The sequence below is a fragment of the Rhinolophus sinicus genome, linkage group LG03, assembly GCF_036562045.2.
Source record: "Rhinolophus sinicus isolate RSC01 linkage group LG03, ASM3656204v1, whole genome shotgun sequence".
NCBI classification, from domain to species: Eukaryota; Metazoa; Chordata; class Mammalia; order Chiroptera; family Rhinolophidae; genus Rhinolophus; species Rhinolophus sinicus.
Genome location: NC_133753.1, coordinates 70,083,802 through 70,105,459, shown reverse-complemented (window position 1 = coordinate 70,105,459; position 21,658 = coordinate 70,083,802). Strand labels below are relative to the sequence as shown.

The 21,658-nt window shown below is 42.7% G+C and overlaps 1 protein-coding gene and 1 pseudogene across 1 annotated transcript in view; one reads left to right on the top strand and one right to left on the bottom strand.

Moving 5' to 3' along the window:
- Positions 1 to 4,967, bottom strand: part of RYR3 (ryanodine receptor 3) — a 477,803-nt gene extending 472,836 nt beyond the window's left edge. The window contains 1 exon segment of the mRNA XM_074327936.1: positions 4,396 to 4,967. Coding sequence (XP_074184037.1) covers positions 4,396 to 4,446 — 51 coding nt within the window. The 5' untranslated portion in view covers positions 4,447 to 4,967.
- Positions 4,445 to 21,658, top strand: part of LOC109458867 (ATP synthase F(0) complex subunit C2, mitochondrial) — a 35,796-nt pseudogene continuing 18,582 nt past the window's right edge.

The following is a 21,658-nucleotide window of genomic DNA, read 5'->3' as shown; positions in this document are numbered from 1 at the left end:
GAAACACGGTAAGAAAAAAGATGCACAGATATCAGACACACCTCTTGAACTACAGACCTGTTCTTAGTCTCATTGCTCTTACACTGGGCTACAACACATTCCTAATCTTTCCAAGTTCACAGTCACCATCATCACCTCCTTCCCCTGGAACTCAGCAGCTTCAAATCCCTCAGGACCTCCCTGGTCAGGGTCAGTCAGTGCCTCCGAGGCATGAGCCACAACCCCTGACCCCTCCACAGGGCTGAGGTGGCCTTTCTGACACAAGTTAATTTCTTTGTGAGAAGGATCTAGCTTGCTTTTCACATCCACCCAGGGCCTCTCCCTGGAAAGAAGGGGATATTGGGTGCCCAGCCAGAGTGTGGAAATAGTCTTGAGTTTTGTCATTTTAACCATTAAACCTAATTCAGTAGGACAGTCCAGTCCAGCTCTCCAACAACATACACCTGGGCCTATGGGGTCTGCAGTCTAGCATTCCCTCCATTATTACTCACTGTCACCCTGAGCCACTGTGCCTGAAGGAAGAAGTCACTCATGCCCACCTCCTCCCCCTCCCTCCTTGAGGAAAAGCTACCAAAAGCACGACACTGGCATCACGCAGCTGTTATGCAAGTAGACTGCGGATGGAAGACACAAACCTATAAACCACCAAGTGAAAGTTCACTGTCATCCCAACCTGGGACAAGGTGCTCTGGAAGGACATGAACTCACATTAGGGCCACAGCTCAAATCAGGGGTTTGTCCTAGTCACCCTGTGGGGAGGAACCCAAAACAATGGGGGTGGTCGTGACTCTGAGCCCAAGTGCCTTCTCTTGGGCCTTGAGAGCTGCGAATTTAGTATGAAGGAGGACAACTTTCTATAAGGAGGGCTACATTAGGCATCTGTGACCAGTCTTTAATTGCAATTAATAGAAACGAATGTCTATGTCACTTTGAGTTCTGTTTCAATTAACTTTGTGATGGAAAGGGGTTTGGCAAGGAGAAGGCTGTGAGATTTTGAAAACAATAAGCTGAGGCTTGGAGGTTTTTCTTTCTTTTTTAATGGATACTATCGTCTAAGGGGAAAAGTTGGGGGGGAGAAAACATCTTCTGCCTGGCACTTTCAAAGCATGATGCAGTGCCAGCTGCTCCACCAACTGTCTGGAGATAAGGTAATTGTCAACTCTTCTCACCATAACTTCTTGCTTTCAAATCAGCAGCTAGCGGGTTTATCTGCTTCTGGAGCAGCTTCAAAGCCACGTCAGTGACACTGGCTACGTCAGCACGAGCAATCAGAAGGGAGGCTGATGTCACTGCCAGCAGCAGTGGGAGGGAACATTTTAGCCTTAAAGAAAATTCTTAGGTCTGTCTGACTGACTCTCTCTCACTGACTTCCATGACCGCCAGTGATTTCAGAAAGCCAGAAGAGGACATGTTTTCCACAGCCGTTTTAAGGTTTGCGGTACAGGAACATTTAGTTAACATGAGATACTTCCACCTCCAAACCCCTTGTGTAGAGCCTGCCCCCTACCTAGAAAAGGGAGGGTCCCAAATGTATCAGAGGATGCCACCCAGGAGAACACCACCACCTCGCAACTGTCTAGAGCCCCATTACACACACCTATAGTCATTACTGTGGTAATTCTGGCCCATTTCATGGCATCAAGAGTTCCAGCGGCTTTTATTTTTGTCAGTATCATAATACACAGGACACCGTAACCACCAACCCGATGAGGAGCCTCGACACAATGCTAGTCTGTGGTCTATTTTTTTAAAAGTGCATTCCAAAGCCTCTGCTCTCTGGAGTGGCAATCCTCTAAAGTTCATGGTTGCAAAGATAGGATTCTATTTCATCATCAAATATCAACCACCTTCTGGTCCAGAACAAGGTTAAGGGGAGGAGGCATCACATGATGAACGTGGTCAAAATGCTTTAAAAGATACTGTTTGGGGAAAGAAAGAAACCCTAAAGTAAAGGTAGGTGAGGAAGTTCAAACTGAAATAACTTCTCAAACCCGGGCATATGCAAAGGTGAGAACATTTCTCTGCTAGGACAGCCCCATGATTCCGGACTGCCATAAAAGCAGCAAGATAAGGTCAAAATTTTGTGCCGATCAAAACTTATGGTGATTAAGTTCGAAGAAATAATTTTGTTCTATTCATGGATATTGAGGGAGAGTGTCAGAGTTCAGAAAGCAGCAGTTGTCATTTCAGGGTGTTCTTAAGACGATGTCCTCTGGAGCAATGCTCAGTGCCAGTTTCTGGTGGTAATTTAAAATTATGTGATGACAATTCTCAGTGACTTGTGGGACAAGCATGGCCAAGTCACTTGATTTCCTGTTTCATCACCTATTCCTCAGTTTCATCACCTATTTTTCTGCCAATAATCCCATTTCTCCCCAATAAATCAAAGATGAAAAAGTTAAGCTGCTTTACAGTGTGACAGAGGACCACACTTAAAAAATACTTCAGGTGATTACTAGAAGGAAAAGAATCAATAATGTCACATTTGGAGTCACTCGCCCCATGATTACTTTCAGGTCTCCCTCAAAGCCATAACTGATATGCACTACCTCTGCAACAGGAGTTACTAACATTGGTCCTTGAACCCCTCAGGGGGCCATGGATGGGCTTTCATATCTGGGGCAGGATGCCCACGAAACAGAAAACTTAAGAACCACTTCTCTACAATGAGCCTTAGTGATGGGTATACCAAGAAATAGTTATACTGCCTGGTAGAGAATGTAAGTCAGGGAAGGTGGCAACAGAAGCAAAGCGACACTCATAGGATAGGGGGATCTCAAGAAAACCACCATGTTGACTTGACCATCTGGGTCATATATTCAACACTGACCCTATCGGTCGGAGGGAATTTCTTCAATCAACAATGCCTGGAAGATCATTAACAATAAGCAGAAGAAAGGATTGATTGAGGAGGGCACAAAGCAAGGAGTACCTGAGCTGCCACCCATCCAATACACCTGTTGGAAAGACAGCCTAGGAATTCCTCAGGGCTTTGTGGGAACAGGCTTCTTGACAAGAAAAGGGCTCTGAACAGTGGCAATTGTGTGGCTGTTTTGTGTGCACTGTGAGAGAGGAGGATGGGGTCTGGATATGCAGATCAGATGGCTAGTTCAGTATCAGAAGGGTGGTGGGTCCTACCATATCTCCCAAATGAGAAGGAAGTCCAGCGATGACAGTGGAACCATGTTTGGAAGAGAAAGGGAATGAAGTAAGGAAGCACTTCAAGAAGGAGAAGGAATGGTCTGAAAAAAGATGGACAAGAGCTAAATTGTGATCTTCAGAGACTAGGTCAGAGGGGACACAAATAGAAGAAGAGTGGGAGAGGAAGAATTTCATTCTAATTCCTGTGAGCTAAAAGGTGCATATAAAAGGATCTACCACTTGTAGAGCAAATTACAGTTTACAAAACATTATGACATTCACTATCTCATTTAATCCTTATCACGCTTGTGTTTCTCCATTTTACACAAGAGAAAATTGAGGCTAGGAAGGGCAGAATATGCAATTTTCTCAAGGTCACCTGGCTGAAACCAGAGCTGGGATGCACCCCAATGCCTCCCACCCATCCTGGTTGTCGTCCACCTTGAAGGGCTTTTCATTAACTCCTAAAGGACAAGGTTGATGTGGCTACAACAGACTTCCTCCTCCCCGTGCCACTTCCCCTAAAATCTGGGGCAGAGCAGCGCCCTCCGGTGCCAGGGAGGGGACCTGAGTGACGCGGAGCCACAAACTGGGGTTTCCCTGACCTGCGGGGCTTGAAGGAGCCGGCAGCAGAAACCACTGCTCTTAAACGGGGGCAGCCAAGCAACGCTCCAGCAGCAGTTGCCGCCTTGGGGCTTAACGTCCGAGGGGCAACGCTGGGTGAATTCCGAGCGATCCCAGGACTGGGATGGAGCGCCTGCGCCCGCTTCTAGCGCTGGGCTCACCACGCTCACCCCTGCCCCGCTGGTTCCTTCTGGCTGTTCCCCAGTGCACCCGGGCGCCTCTGAGGCAGTTAGCTGGGGTGGAGTGTTGGGGGTGACAAAGCGGCCGACTCTGGGTTCAGATCTTCCACTTCTTATCCTACGGGTCAGGGCAACCACGAGCCAGCCTTGGCTGAAAGTTTGGGCATCAAAGGTTTCAGATCAAGTAGCAAGTTGCCAGGAGAGCGGTAGAGGTGGAGGTGGAGGTCTGGGGTGGGGACGGCGGTAGGGAAAGAAGGGACAGGCAGGAAAAGAAGCCGGTTGCCACGCAGCCCCTCGTGTCCACGCGGATGTGTGGTTGGTCCGCCTCCGCAGCCCACGGGTGCAGAGAACCCGCTGGGTACCAGGCACCGCGGAGCAGCGCAGCCCCTTCTCGCCCGGTCCCGCGCTCCTCCCCACCTGCCCACCGCCTCGCCCCGCCGCGGAGACTCACAGTCCGCAGGAACTGAATCTCGTCCTCGCCGCCGTCTCCCCCTTCGGCCATGACTTCCGAGGCGTCGGCGCTGCCCCAGCCTCCGGCGCCTCTGCTTTTCCCCGCAGCCGCTCAGCGTGCGCTGGCTACTGCTGCGCTCTCTCTCCTCCTCTTCCTTTTTCCTCCTCCTCTTCGGGCTTCCAGCTCAGCCTCAGCAGCACCGAGCTAATCCCCAACCATATAGGGAGCTGGGCTAACACTCCACTGCACTGCAGAGCGCCAACCAAGCAACCCGCCTACCCCTCTCACCTCTCGCCCCAGCCAAGTGCGCGGCGGCCACGGGCTCAGCGGAGAGCCCGTGCGCGCAGCCGGCTAGAATGCACGGGGAACCTGGGCAGGGGCGGGTGGACCTTCCCTCTCCGCACCGCACCGCACCGCGCCGCGCCGCGCCGCACCGCACACTCAGGGGAGGCCCTCACCCCGCGGCGACCAGAGGGTGCCTCCTACCCTGCTCGGATCCACAAACAAAGGCCAGTTGCTTAGCTCCAGCGCCCTGAGACTGAGCACCAACCTTCTTGCTTTGCCCACTTTACGTGTGTGTGTTGAACTCGAACGCCTTGCTCCCACCCGAGTACCTTGGAAGGCTGAGGGGTGTGCCTGTGGCCTTCTGAGTGGCAGGGAGGAAAAGGTGCAATGAGGGTGTTTGTCCATTTATAACAAACTTTACAACTCCCTGGATAGCCCTTTCTTCACCTTGAAAGAGCCCCTTCCCCTTCAAAATCCAATCAGTACATTTCATCAAAGCCCTCGATTGCCCACTGTTGCTGGACAGACTAACTTCTCTCTCTACCTCAGAAAGCTTCCGGGGCTCCCCATTCCATCCGCAATGCGGAGGTCAGGTGGCATCAGAACACTTTCTCTCTGCTACCCCTCATCTCCTAAACTTATTCTGAATTTCAGGGTGCCAGCCCTGTAGACTCCATAAAGGGAAAGAGGGGAGTATGTAGAGTGGGACCCCTTCCACCTCCTTGGGCTGCAGACATCCCACTTAGCCTTAGGTCCTTTTCCAGAGTTGAAGGCTGTCTGAGCCATTATTGCTAAAGCTGAGGACAGAGGGTGCCCCCTTCTGTCTGCTGGCCAGGAAGCTCCAGGGCAAGAGAAGCATTCAAAAGAAGGGGCATTATGAGGAGATGGAGACCTAGGATGAAGAATAACCCAGAAGATGTATGAAGAGTATCCCAGAAGGCAATTCTGGGCTGATGGTGGCAGAGGACATTGGAAACACCAACCAAGTTCACAACTTCTCTCTTGGTTCTGCCTTAAGACCTCTTTCCTAAGCTCCAGTCCCACATTTCCTACTGGACATCAGAAATGCAAAAATAATGTGTGTGTTTTTCTTAGATTGTACCCAAACTGCTTCCTTCTAGAGGCTGCATCTTGGTCCTAGTGCCTCTTCTGAGGCCTGCCTACATGTGTCAAACCATCTGCACACTGTGACCCTCCACATATTGGAGCGCATCTGTCATGCTCACCTCTGTGACCCACCATCCAAATCTTTCCTCCTGGCTGAAGAGTCCTGTTCCCCTCACCATCCCCTGTAGCGCAGTTTTCAGCACCTACATCCTCTTTGATGGGCTTATTATAAGCATTTCCAGTTTTACTTCTTCCTCCTACATTGTAGTACTCTCCTCCCTTGCTCCCTTCTTTTGGACAGTCTGTACATGCAGCCCAACATTGGATAGGCTATGAAGCAGCACCAGTGCAATTTACTATATTTGCATTTAACTACAATTTCTAGTTGTTGTTTTTTTCTCTCCCACATGAACCACCGAAGTCAAGTCTTCCCCATTTGGGTCATGTCCAAGTACTTCAGTACCAGCTTAAAAAAAAAAATTATCCCTATTATAATTTATTTTATTAGTTTTGTCTATGTATGATCCTTTAAGATATTTTTGGATCTACAATGTCCCATCCAAAGTGCTAATTATCACTAAATTATGATATGACATACCTTTGGTATATACCACTAGACAGCTTCTTGGATTAACTTTCATACTTTTGTTTAAGATTATTTAATAGGTAAGTAATCTACCTAAATCTATTATTTTGCAGCCCAACTTTCTCCTTGTTCATGAGGAGACCACAGATGCCTTTTTCACATACTTTCCTGAAATCAAGATACGTGAGCTGAGATACCACCTGCGTTGTCAGTCAGGTAGCCCCACCCCTGGGAAAGGAGTGCTGCAGCACCATTAGGAACCCCAGCTGGATTCTTCATGACCTCTGCATTCCTTCAGTGTGCTTCAAAGAGAGCTAATTACCCAGTGGAAGATTTATTCTGGGGCTCAGCCTATAGTTTCTCAGTCTATAGTTTGGGGAAAGTAAAACATTTACCACTGTGTGAAATCCTCTTCCATTTTCTAAAATTTCCCCAAAATTCATCAATAATGATGCTGTAATCAGGTGTTCAAATTACTTGACCACCTTAGTATTTAATTCATCCAGGTCTGAAGATATAACATTGAATATGACAGCCAAAGTCCTTATCCTCAGGAATAGTTGAAAGAAAAGTGGGAAGAAAGGAAACTAAGATAAGATAGATAGACATCGGGCTCTGATATATGTTTTGTTATTAGTTATCCCCTTAAGTCTGGGAGATTATAAAACTAAGATTAAGTTATTTGTCTAAATTTATACATCTGGTTGGTGGCAGCGCTGGCGTTCAGACTTGGATTGTCTGACTTCAAGCCTAATACTTTCCCGTACTTTTTACACTACACCACATTACTTTTAGGACAGCAAAGTGGGAAAATGTCAGATTCAAAACTGAGTCTTTCCCAAAACCAGTCATTCCTTGTAGAGTGCTAGAAAACTGGGACCTTAGGTCTTAGAGGATAAAGCAGCTACTATAGTCTCATTGGGAAAAACAAAAACAAAACAAAAAACAAGTCTCTAAGATTTCTAAACCCCTAGAGAAAGCCATCAGCTATTACCAGGACTTCGGTGAGGTGCCCACAGAGCAACAAAACAGCTTTGGGTTGCTCAAGTTGTTTAAAACTAGCCCTAAAAAATGGCAGCCTTTGAACGTTGGGGTGCTATGCAGTCAATGCCAATAGCGGCTGGAAAGCACATAAAACAACCCTATGCCTAGGGGGCCACGTTAGAATTTTTTTCATTTTTGTCTTTTCAGCACTGCTGTACCTTTTACATATATAATTTTTAAAGGCCTGACAAAATCTGAAGGCTGATTATTGAAGCAAAATTTATGTATTTATTTTCCCCTCTGACAGCTTCTCCAATGAAGTATTGGTCCTTAGTATTTTCTCACATAACCAGGCCTCTTCTATGTGGTTTATCAGCAAGATTGATACAGCTTTAAAGTACTGATGAAAAATGGCTGCCGTCATATAATTCAGTATCTCATTTGCTGTTTTATTATTCATGGTGGCCAATTGCCCAAGTGGTGTTAATGAGGGCAGGGTTGTGCATTTAATTCTAGGAGGGCCCGTGAGCTTCATTCTATTTGCTGGCCCAAGACCCTGGTCCCTTCGCTGTGGACAAGAGCCTCATAAATCTTTGCTGGTTTAGCCTTAGGGAAGGCTGGCCCAAGCCTGGTAACTAAGACCTACCGGGCTTAGAGACACAGAAGCTAAAGGACACATTTGATAAAGGTACCCTTCACCAGATTACTGAAGATATGTTAAACTCTACACAACACTGAATCTGTCTTCAATATCCATTTCAGCCTCACCTCTCAACTGCAGGAGTCATCCATTTGCTGAAAATAGATTTTTGTTGTTCATTGTGTCCATGGCTCTGCCTTGACTCACTTTCTGCCTAGGGAAAGTATAAAAGGCAATGAAAAAATAACTGTAGAGGTGAGGGGGATGACCTCTGCTAGTTGCCATCTTTCTTGATACATTACCATATCCATAAGTGCTGTCCATATATTGACTAAAGATTTATTTATTTTTCCATTAGCCAAGAGAGAGGAAAAAAACACCTTTCTGTGCTTTTTCTTCAGTTGTTTAAATTGTGAAGCTTTTTTACTGGGGATAAGGCAAGAGGTATTGTCACCAGTTAAGGTATTGAACAGAAATTATTCCTAAATAGACACCTGCTTTTGATTTGGTGCCAATTGGAAGGATGGCATACACTTCTGTAAGAAGACTTTTTTGCTAATGTTAAGAAATGTTTATCATTAATTTCCAAGATCTTTGCAATGAGCTACTAAGTCAATGTATTGTTCCTTTGGTCCAAGGAATTAGAAGCATACCAAAAAGCCATGACTTGAATTCCTTTCTTCCTTAGGGAGAGGACAGGTTCAGGAAAATATTTTTATCTTTCTGATGAATTTTTCTGTTTTAATTCTCTCATAAAAGCTATAGACTTCACAACCATTTAACGGGCAAGGATCCACACTTAAGGATACCTCTTGTAGCTGAACACTTGGGAATGTCTTTTTTTTCCCGACACCTTAAAATTGGAAGATTACATAACAAGGTCAGAGTTAACATGCCATTCTGGTGCAGGGCTCCTGAAACTAACCCCCTGAAAAAGGGGGCTCTGTCCCAGAGGGTTTTTGACTGTGAGTCTTAGCAGAGATGGAGGCAGGCTGGACACACGTGCGGAAGCCTGGGAGGTGCATCCTCCCTCCATGTATCATCTATTGAGCTGATTCCTCTTCAGGGCATCTCCAGCTGGAACAGTGTGTTAGAACAACAGATGAAGCCACCAAAAGTCTCATAGCTCATTTGCATTTGCTATGATCAACCAGATCAACCCCTGTTTAACCTCAAACTTGTAGTGTGGATATTGTGTAGCACAAACTTTGACTTTGGGATATGACTGCCCGATAAGACTACAATTCAAGGATTATATGACCCTGAGCAAGTGATTCAAACTCTCAGAGCCTATTTCATCTTCTGGAAAATGGCGATGAAAATATCTACTTCTCAAGGTAATTTTAAGGATTAAATAATTTAGTAATCAGAAAATGCTTAGCAGAGTGTCCTGTAAAAGTGCTAAGGATAAGATGCTGAGCTATCTCTTGCAAATCAGTCCCTCTCCTCCTCCTTTGTATTGGTTTTCAATGCCTGCTCTTCCAGTCTGTTTTTCCTGCCTCTCTTAAAGTTCCATTCTCATTTATCTTTTCTTGAGGTCTTTACTCACACGCACACAAAAAGACAACATGTCGTTTGATTTCAGGAAATAATTTCGTGCCCCAATAAGCAAAACATTCTGGGAAGATCTCATGCCTTGTAAGTTAATGGTGAACACCAATGCCACTTTTCAGTGTTTGTTTCCTAGGTAGTTTTGGTCTGAGCTATATTGTGTCCACATTTTTAATGAGAAAGGTATTCTGTTGCATATTGAAATTCATGGCTTCAGACCCCTCAGGTTTTCCCTAGGGCTTTATGAGATTGAGATCTAGCAGTTTATGAAACTACACTTAATCAGGTACGTCTCACACTAAACTCAATGCCTTTGATTTCTAATTTCTGCATTTTACTTCTTCCTGCAGTTCAGTGGCACAGATTTATTGAGGCTGCTGCCAACGTCAATTCCCTCTGACCTGCTACAGTTTTAATAGTTCCTGCAGAAGTAGGCAGGCACACAGTGGGAAGGAGATGAATGGAGTTTTGTGTCATTTATTTCAGTTGCCAGGGTAAGACCTACATTTCAGTAGGTAAAAATATAGGTAAATAACTTCATTCTGGTTCTAGGGTAATGTTTCTACGGCCAACCCCTGGGTTCAATTTGTTTCTACAGCCTCTTCTGAGCAGATCTCATTTCCAGTATCTTCAAGCTGGTGAAATGATTCAAGAAATTTATCAAAGCAAATCTTTTTTTGTCTCTTCTTTACAAGGATGCACATTTTTCTGTTGGCATTCAGAGCTCCAGTGTCCTGGGATGTGAGTTCTGCTTTTGAAATTACTTCCCAGTGTCACTGTTGCTGACAAGTATGAGTCTGGCAGGATGCTCCCAGACTCTAACTAAGAGTTGGGGAGACAGACAGTGTTGCTAGGAGACTCCTGTTGCTCTCATCTGAGATCCAAATAACAGTCAGAGCTTTAAAACTCTACCCACAACATTCAATCTAGAATTGAAGAGGAAATAGGCATGCTAGCCCAGTGGGTCCATAAACTTGTAAAAATCTAGAGAAAATTTTCAGCAGTACCATAAGGTTGCCAACTTTTTAGGTTGCTATTTAAGCACATTAAAAATCCAACTGCTGATGCCTATTATTTTATGAAAGAACATTTTAGTGTAACAGTAGAAGGGACAAATCTTAGAATTAAAAATATATAAATCTGCCTTTATGAATAATTCACTACACAATTTCTCTCTTTCTTCCTCTCTCTCTTCTTCCTTCTTTTCCTTTACTGCAAAGGAAATGAAAGCATCTTCAGAGACCAGCACTGGTTTGGGAATCATCACGAAGGTCAACCTCCTCATTCTAAGATGAGGAAACTCTGAGGTTGAACTGGATTGAAAGCTGGGACTAGAGCCCAGATATCCTGGCTCCTTGTCTAGTATTTATTTTCTCTGCCTTCTTTGTAATGGAATTCAGGGTAATGGCCCAGAAGTACAGGAAGAACCTGGAGTGTCTTCTTAATCATCAAATACAATTATTTTGTCTTCTATAAAGTTGTGAGTTTAAGTGAATTTGCTGTGGTCTAATTCTTTTAAACAATACATTTGTGGGAATTCTCCACTGGCTCGCTAGAGTACTGGTTCCCTCAGGGATTACTTACTAGTCTTTAGAACTAACAACAACAAACAAACCAAATACAGAGAGTTAAGGTTGAGGTCAATCTTAAAGATTCCTCACTTAAACATTAAAACAGTATGTTGAGGAGGTTTTGGGATTGGTGGAGCCCATACACTGGGTGGTTCTAGAATAGCCTTCACAAAAGCAAAGGACTGATTTATTAAATTGCATGACTTACATACCACTTTTCACACCTTCCATACCTTCCCTCTTCTTAATTTCTACCTCAGCATTCTAGTCATAGGCCTCAAAGTTTAAGAGAGACATCCTAAGGAAGACATTTTAATTTTGGGCCTCGTTCCCTAACTTGACTCTTGCAGTACTACTTGGCCCTGTTGATTAGTTACTATTTCTTGGAACTACTCTCCATCCTTGGGGTCCATATCATGGCACTATTCTGCGCCTCCTTCTATGCCTCTTTTGATGACTCCTTTTCTTCACCACAACATCAGACATAGTCATTCCCTAAGATTCCATCCTTGAATCTCTTTCATTCTCTGTAAACTCAAGTCTTATCCTCTTCTATGACTTCAGCCACCACCACCACCTTTATGCCCAGATCTTTATTACCAGTTCTTCCAAGTTCCAAACTCATTTTTCTAACTACATACTGAATATTTCCAACTGCATGCATCACCATTTCTTCAAACACAACATGACTAAAACAGAATTCATTCCATAAGTAAGGCCCGCCCCCCAACTCTCCTTTTTCCACACCAACTGGCTTCTCCTTCCTCCCAACATCTCTATCTCTATTATTAGTCTCACCGTCCTTGGAGGAACAATTACTAGAGCGAAGGCCTTCTTCCTCCACTGACACTGGCAAGGGAACTAGTAGAAATAATGAGTCAAGATATTAGGACATGCTGCTTCTCCCTGTTCTACCACCCCTGCTTGGCTTCCATAACAGAGTTTGGTGTGTAAGAAATAAAAGTAATGCCTCCAGGAAAGACTTACTTTCAAACTACACACCAAGGTCACCTAGACTTAAAAAATTTTAAAGCAAAGGCAAGATCCGGGAGTTAATGTGAGAAAAAGAGCTTTGCCAAGGACTTCTGGAGAAGGCTGTGATTGTTATGCAATGGGCAGGGTATCTACCTGGATCAACAAATTTCAAAGTCCCTTCATTATGGGAAGTTATACTTTGAATCCTGGTATCAACATACATTAGCTTTGTGAACTCAGGTAAGACACCTAAACTTGTTTTGCCTCAATTTCTCTGTTTGCAAAGCAAAAGTCAAAGGAAATCATTGAATAGGGTGGTTAAAGAATACAAGTAGTCAATATCTATAAAGCTATTAGAACCTTGGTTGGTAATGAACAGATGCTAAGTTAATGAGACAAGGATTTGGGAGATGATCCCAGGAAATACCTGTAAGTGAGGAAATGAGACAGAGAGGGAAAAGAAGTCAGTAAGGAGTGAGTTATTAAACCAGTTCCCACTGTGAAGAAGTGGAGCCTAATTTCATTGAGGAACTCTTGGAGTCAGTGAGAAACACCCATTTCAGAGTCAACCCCCAGAAGGACAAGAAAGCTAGGGTATTTATATACTATCTCCAGTCAGTCAGTGTTAACGGCTGTTCTTAGGGTGGTGAATTCTTTGGCACTACCACCTACTCTGGCTGCCAGAAAGAGCCCTTAGGAAGTTGAAAACTGAGCTGGCAAGTACCCTATAATGGTAGGGACCAAAAAGATACACGAGGACATTGTCTACCAGCATGCTCAATAAATATGCTATTGTCATCATCACCACTGAAGTCCAAAGGGAAAACAGGTGAAAAACAGGCTCTTCTGGCTGAAACTGGTAGGCAAGTGTGGGGGTGATGAGCCCAAGATTTGGCTGAGAGCCCAGTTCTCTCATCCCAGGTGACATATCTCAGTCACCTCTACAGACTCAGAGATCCACAGAGCAGTTCATGGAACACAATTTGTGGTGCCTACCATTGGGAGTGATTTGAAAAAGGTAAAAATCTGCTCCCTTTGAGGAAAGAACTGGAACTTAATTTCAGAAACACTGTATAAACATAGTACAGTAAGCAATGTAGCAATGGAAGTTAGGACTTGCGATTTGTCCAGTGGGTAGAGCTGAAGTTGTTTGGAGGGGTGAGATTGCCACTGGCTGCTGGCGGTCAGAATGGGCTGCATTGAGTCAATGGGATTAAGTTCAGCCCTATAGGATGATTAGTTTTTGATCAGGAAAAACAGAGGCAGGGAAGCATTTGCAGGAGTAAAGAATACACTGATTGGGCCCAACGGTTCCCCTGATCTAGAAATTGGCTGTCATTGTTGAAGGCCAGGGAGCTGGGACAGGTGCTTAACACAATCCCTTGGTTCTCCTGTAATACGCAAAGTGCTTTATTCTAGTGGCAATGTCATTCTCCTCAAACCACCATTTGCAGAGGCAGATTGGGCTTTCAGTCTCTCTCTCCAACACTGAACAGACCTTCCATCTTAAATATTACCTCTCATATCATAATAACAGCTATCAACAACATGTGATGTAGGCATTTTTATCACCATTTTATAGATGAGGAGATTGAGAGTAAGGGTAAAGAATCCCCCTAAAGTTTCACAGCTAAATTTGGATTTGCACCCTAGTGTATCTGATCTCAAAGCCAGACCAAGTCACCTGGATTTGATGCTTCCAGTTCAAACAAAGAGAAGGAAAAGAACTCTTAGTTACTTTAAATTTGGGATAGTCAAATTAGATCCTACGATTGATCCAAAGCACTTGTATTTATAGATTTACTCTTCCTCAGTATCAGCACAGCTATGGGATTTCTTCTAAGGCTACATCCATTACAGCAACTGCTGCATGCTTATGGAAAACAAATTGGGAAGGGACAAAAGAGAATAGATTGACATCCATTTGAGTGACAGCTTCCTGGCCTTGGTCAACAGATGGTGCATTTGTGACATTCTTGGATCTCTAGGAATGGAAGAATTCCTTGAGATCTGAGTTTAGCCCCATTTCTGCAAATTGCAAAACACATACAGCAAGTACTTAACATTCCATCTGTTAACAATTTGTTTAAAAAACTCAAACGTACTCCTTACCTGAAGCTTCCTTTCACTGTAACAGATGTGTTGAAGACTCCATCATTCAGATATTGGTTCATTCATTCATTCATTCGTAATAAGACAGCTGAGAAAAGTAGAAAGGGTAAAATATTATCCTTCGTTTGTAGGTAAGGGAAGGACATGACTGATAATGACCCTTTCATTTGGTCTTTCACTTTTGCAGACATTCCCCTCCTTCTGACCCAGTCAGCATTCCCAGTGGAAAAAGCTCTGCATGATTCTGGAGTAGATCACAGGCTCTGTTTAAGTGACGGCTCGCCAATCCCTGAGGCCAGAGGTCTTCTCCATTTTTTCAGCAGGTAATTCCATGACTGGGCACTGAAAATCCTTAGGTAAAACTGCACCACAGTGAAGGAAATGAAATATGAAAAGACAGCAGTGGAAGACATTTCCCAAATACTTCAGAAATATTTTAGGATATTCTGGGCTGAGCAAGACACTGGGCTCTCGGGGAAACCACTTGTGTATGTGGACATGCCATTTCAAATTTAGAACTGCACGAAGCTAGCAGGAGCTTGAGAAATGAATGTTGAAAACTGAAGGCTAACTCCCTAAGGGGCAGCAATTAGTCTTAATTGCCAGGCATTGTGTTTCTCTAGAAGTATATGTACAGTGATTCTTCCCTAAACTTTTAATGACAATGATGGTAATAATAGTAGTAGTAGCAATAGCAAGCTAACATTTACTATGCATTTACTGCATGCCAGGCACTGTTTGTTATATAATTAGTTTGGTGCAAAAGTAATTGCAGTTTAAAAGGTTAAAAATAATCGTAAAAACCGCAATTACTTTTGCACCAACCTAATAGTATCTATGCCGGGAGTGCCAAAAAAAATGTATACACAGGACTTGTATTCATCTTTTGTTATCGGTATATATTACAATTTTAATACAGTTTTTTCCTTTCTCAAAATGTGTATACATTTTTTGGCATATATATACACACGCATGCATATATCATTTAGTTATAATACGTATCCCTGTGCAGACAGTGCTATTATTATTGCCTACATTTTAACATGATTTAGCTGAGGCATAGAATTCAAATCACTTGCCTGAAGTCACATAGCTAATAAGTGGTGGGATTTAAATTCAGGCAGTCTGTATTAGTTATCTGTTGCTATATAACAAATTACCCCCAAACTTAGTGACTTTAATGAATACTTATTATCTCTGTGGGTTAGGAGTCTGAGTGCAGTTTAGCTGGGTCTTCTGACTCAGTCTCACAGGCTGCATTCAAAGTGTCAGTAAGGACTGGTCATATCAAGGCCTGACTGGGGAAAGATCTCCTTCCAACATCTCTCATGTGCCTACTGACAGGATTCAGTTCTTTGTGAACTGTTGCTCTGTGGGCCTGAGCTCCTCTCTGACTGTTGGCCAAAGGCTGCCTTCAGTTCCTTGCTACATGGGCCTCCCCACAGGGAAGCTTGCAACATGACAGTTTGCTTCATTAGAACAAGTAAGCAAGGAGAGAGAGAGAGAGAGAGAGAGAGAGAGAGAGAGAGAGAGAGAGAGAAAGAGAGAGAGAGAGAGAGAGAGTCACAATCTTTTGAAACCTAATCTCAGAAGTGACAACCCATCACTCTGCCATATTCTATTCATTAAAAGTGATTCACTAGGTCCCACCCACACTCCAAAAGAGCAGATAACACAAAAGTCTTGACTACCAGAGGACAGGATCACTGGGGGCCACCTTAAAGGATGCCTCCCACACAGCCTGACCATAGAGCCTAAGGCCCTGACCAGGAGAGGGGAGAGGTCACACATTTCCCTATGTTTCAATTCAGAAGAACCAAACCTGCCGTGTCTCCCCGAAAATAAGACCTAGCCAGACCATCAGTTCTAATGCATCTTTTGGAGCAAAAATTAATATAAGACCTGGTATTATATTATATTATATTATATTATATTATATTATATTATATTATATTATATTATATTATATGTGGTCTTACAGTATATTATATAAGACCCGGTCTTATATCATATTATTATATTATATTATATTATACCCGGTCTTATATTAATTTTTGCTCCAAAAGACGCATTAGAGCTGATGGTCCAGCTAGGTCTTATTTTCGGGGAAACACGGTATTTCAACAAAGGGTGTAGGGATGGGGAAATTCTAGCCCAAGGGCCAGCTCCAGCCAGGATCTAAAGTTAGTAAGTTTCAGGTCACTTGCGCCTCAAGAATTGTATTTCCCTCCCTGGCAGTGACAGCCATGACATTTAGTTCAAAGTAAGGAAAATGAAGAGTTGTGAATAATGATTATTTCCCTAATTCCTACTTTAAAGTTAGTGATGGGAGCATTTTAACTCAAGAACAGTCACTCTTCCCTCTTCTTCTCTCTTCCTGTTCTTTGTATTTCCCTCTATAATTTTGTTTGTATATATGTACATCTCTGTGGCAATTTCTCTGCTTTTATTCTGTGTCTCTGTCTCCTCCATTCCACTCCCACCTGAGCAGCTTTCTCCTCCTATCTTCTTCTTGCTTTCTATTTTTCTTTATTCTTCATCTTTCTTAGTCTTTAGGTTGCTTTTAAATTTTAATTTCTAAAACTTTTTTTTAAATATTTTTATTGGGGAAGGGGAACAATGTGTATTTCCAGGACTTTACTGGGGAACAGTGTGTTTTTTTTCCCAGGACCCATCAGCTCCAAGTCAAGTGGTTGTTCTTCAATCTTAGTTGTGTAGGGCGCAGCTCAGCTCCAAGTCATCACCATTTTTGTTTTTTGTTTCTTTTCTCAACCTAGTTGTGGGGGGTGCAGCCCACCATTCCGTGGTTGAAAGGGCAACCCTGTTGCTCAGAGCTCGTGCTCTAACCAACTGCGCCATCTGGCTGCCCTAAAAAGTTTTTAAGAATAAAGAAGTTGATCAAACAAACTCACTAAACAGTGGTGTGATGGTCCATTTTATGTGTCAACTTGTCCAGGCCATAGTACTCAGTTATTTCATCAAATACTAATCCAGGTTTTGCTGTGAAGATATTTCATAGATATGATTATGATGTACAATCAGTTGACTTTAGCTAAAGGAGATTATCCCGGTTAATCTGAGTGGTCCTGATCCAATCAGCTGAAATTAAGATTTCCTTGCAGAAAAAGAAATTTTGCCTGTGGACTATGATATCAGCTCCTGCCCCAGACTTTCCAGCTTTCTTGTCCTGACAACTTGCTATATGAACTTGGACTTGCCTAGCCCACAATCTCATATGTCCAGTTCTTTCAATAAATTGGTAAATATATATATGTATACATGTGTATATGTATATATAATGTATTAATATATATGTGGATATATGTCTAGATCTAGGTTTAGCAGGAGCTTGGTAAGTTAATGTTGAAAATTTAGGGTTAACTACCTAAGGGGCAGTAATTAGTCTTAATTACCTTGTGGTGACATTGTGATTCAAGATCTAGTTCCAGATAAACAAACAAACAAAATAATAAATAAATAATCTAGTGATTCTGTTTTTCTGGTGGAAGGCTGAATGACAGGTGGGAATGTCCAATAGCTCTGATAGTGGCTGGGAAAGAGGCACACTTTCATTTGAAAAGAAGAATTGAATAACTCCAAGAAATGAGTATTCAGAGGTACTTTTTTTTTTCCAGATGAGAATTCTAGATGTCCTTCAAGTTATGCCATGCTGGTTACCTCAATTTTGGACTGAATCAGTCCTTGATAATATCCTCTTCAGACTTTTTCAGCCATTCTCTGTCCCATCAACACTTACCTGTCATGTTTTCCATTCGCCAGGGAACCACTTGCTAATAAATTTTTCTGTTTTTTTCACATTTGTGCTCATCGCTCTGAGTCTTGCACGGTTATGCCACTTAATATAGGTTTATTTAAAAGATGACTGATAAATTTACATTTAAATAGAAGCATTCAATGTCTTAACCCAAAGATAGGACTAATGATTAGGGCAGGAGCATCTTTTCATACTTCTCAAATCCTATCACATGGCTAACTGCATAATTGGCCACTGATAGTCATATTACACTTCTGTACCGCTTCCAACATGCAATCCTGGGCATCCATCAGGCCATGCAAGCTGTCTGTGCCCAAGCTCTACATGAAGATCACTGTGTGATCTCAAAGTGTGGTCCGAGGCCCCTTAGAAGTCGCCAAAACCCTTTCAAAGGGTCTCTTAGATCCTCCTTTTCCAGCTACATAGCTGTGTGAAGCTGTATTTTCTTCATATCCTTCAGTCAAAACAATATATCCCCACAGATTATAAACGAAGAAGCAGATATGAGAATTATGCTCTTTTATTAAGTCATTCATTAAAGATATTTGGAAGAAAGCAAAACGATGCCATTTTTTCTCAATGGAAAATGCAGTTATTTTTCATAAAATGCTATATGTAATGCGTTTATTGTTATTTTTAAATGAATTAATAACTATTAAAAATTGTATCTGCTTTAATCTCAAATATGATAAATGTCATTAGATGTAACATACATAAACGAAAGCTCTTTATGTCCTCCATAATTTTTAAGCTTGAAAAACTGTTGCTATAAATCACTGGTTATATTTCTGCTGTACCAGGAAGTGCTGTGTACCCCTAGTAGTGACTGGCTGGCTCCAGCAATTAGGAGCAATTTAGAGTGACATGGAGCCACGAGTCTGTCCCTTTGCTCATGTCCAAATCTACATCAGAGGCCATGTTTCATATTCCTTCTCTATGTCCTATAGTGCCCAGCAGGATCGTGAGCACACAATACATGCACACGTACATGTACTCTATGATTTTTGTTGATCTTCAATTGTGTAAAATGTATGAATTTAGAATGAGATCTTTGCCATATGGCTCAAGAAGTTTAATGTTAACCTCAAGGGCTAAAACCTAAGCAGTTTGGGGGACCCACCCTCCTTCAGCTTATTGCAGCTGCCATGTGAGTCCAGGGTTGGGGGATACAGACAGAAGAGAGGTCCAGTCTGCACTCAAGAAGCCAGAACTGGTCTCTCCAGCCTGCAGCCTTTCCTCAGTTCATAGCATCACCAAGTCCAGGAGATTTTGAAGTTTGCCTTTGGCTAGAGAAACTGGTAAGACATGATGCCTATTTTTACAGCATGGGCTCTTAGATGAACTATAGATGAGTGATGGGTGATATAAAACCCAAGGCATACTGCTTGCTTACATGCTCCATTCTGGTACAGTTTTTAAGTCCAGAGTATAGTATGGTTTCAAGTGCTGAGTCAAACCTGTGAGATCTTGAGCAAATATCTACCACTCAATCAGCCTCAGTTTCTCTATTTGTAAAATAGGAATAATAGTAAAACTACCTGAAAAGGTTGTCGTGAAAATTAAATGATATATGCCAAGTGTCTAGTACAGGTAGCTAGCACAGCAAAAACATGTTTACTACTATTACTGCTACTATAACTATATCGCTAATATTTCTTGTGTTAGGAAGAGTAGAGGGGCTGGAAAATAAATTTGCTGTTCTTATTTGGTAGTTAATATTTAATATGCTAAGCACTAGAGAGACTAATTGTTTCTCACAGTGCTTGCTGAGAATGGAAAAGGAAACAACACATCTTATCTTGCTTCTTTTTTCATCCGAATCGAAAGCCCAAAGTTTGAGGAAAGGAGGAGCAGGGAGAGGAGGAGGAGAAGGAAAGTGAGGAGAAGGAGGAGGAGGAGGAGGAGGAGGAGGAGGAGGAGGAGGAGGAGGAGGAGGAGGAGGAGGAGGAGAATGACGCTGACAACCACGAAAGCCACTCATTCACTAAAGAGAACATGCTTCCACTTTGGCTTCCTGCTGTGTTTGAATTTGCAACGATTCCCTGCAATCCAGTGGGATCCTATTTGCATTTAACAGGAGCTTCTGCTGGAGCGGAAAGGACACAGCATTGACCAGACAGAATGTTTGTTTGGTCCTGGGGCTGGTGGTTAAGTCTCAGGGCAGAGTTGGTTTTCAGGTCTGGAGCCAGGAAAACATAGTCCTTAATGCCCACATATTTGCAATGTGACACAGGGCTTGGAACCCCGTCACGCAGATTGCAGTGGCCATCTGATTTGTTTCCCAAGAAAGACTGTCTTCATGAGATATTATTAGTGATGAATGCAGTGAGTGATGGGCACCTGAGGACAGCAGTACCTAACTTCAAAGGCTCCTCCTCTCTCAGTCCCCAGCAAGCTGGGCTGCGAGGCAGCCTGCCCAGAAAAGATCTTTCAGCAGGGAGGTGATCGTGACTTGCAGGGTACCTGAATTTGAGAATCAAAGGGCTGATTTCAGGCAATAATCTGATGCTTGTAGGAGACCCAGGGAAGAGAAGGGTACTGTTTTCACGTTCTGCTGAAGAACTAGAAATCAGTATGATTTCAAACTGAATGGCTCTTGTGTGTGTTTGAATTAAAACCAAAGTAAACAAGAAAACACCCACCACCTACCTCACCAATGATGTACTTGGCTCCACCAGAGGCAAACTAATGCAGGGGGTTTGGGACGAGAGAGTCCTGACAATGAAATCAAACAACCTACTTGTTTTAGAAGAGGGCACCAAAAAAATAGGAAAGTTGGAAAGTATGGTGTTTCCCCAAAAATAAGACCTAGCCAGACAATCAGCTCTAATGTGTCTTTTGAAGCAAAAATTAATATAAGATGCGGTCTTATTTTATATTATATTATATAAGACCCAATCTTATAGTAAAATAAGACTGGGTATCATATCATGTCATATCATATCATATCATAAAGACCCAGTCTTATAGTAAAATAAGACTGGGTCTTATATTAATTTTTGCTCCAAAAGACACATTAGAGCTGATTGTCTGGCTAGGTCTTATTTTCAGAGAAACAGGGTAGCAATGCTAAGCAATGTCTGAAAAGAAGCTAAAAAAGTGCATATTATAATATTTCACTAGAAAAGTAAAAGACCAAGGAAAGGACATAACAAAACTTTCTGTATGTTTAACAAGCTGTTTCCATTACCAGTGGACAAAGGAGTGGGGAGTGGGTTTCTAATCCACGGTTAGGAATTTGGCTTAGACCATGAGAACTCTGCTGCTTTAGGAACAGTGGGAAGGGAAACAGGGAACATAATGGAACAAATGTCTCAGTGATTCTTTAAAACAGGAAGGGGTCCCTATATGTTTCAAACGCCTTTCTATCTTAGGCAATGAGTTGAAATATTATAATGTATTATTTTCTACATAACCTTTTGACCTAAAGAAATAGTTCCATTATTATCTCAGACAGCAAGGAAGCAATAGCAGGATTTAAAAAATAACCAAGGCAATAAATAAAAATATCAAGTAGCCAAGAATAAATATGTCCTTAGTGAATGAATTTTTTGAGGGGTGGGGTTGGGGGTGGGAGACGAAGAAGTACGAATAGGAAAAAGTAGGAGATTGTGGACATGTGTAGGCTTATTTTAATTTTCCAAGTATATGTCCTTTTTTGTAATGTTCCCTCCTCA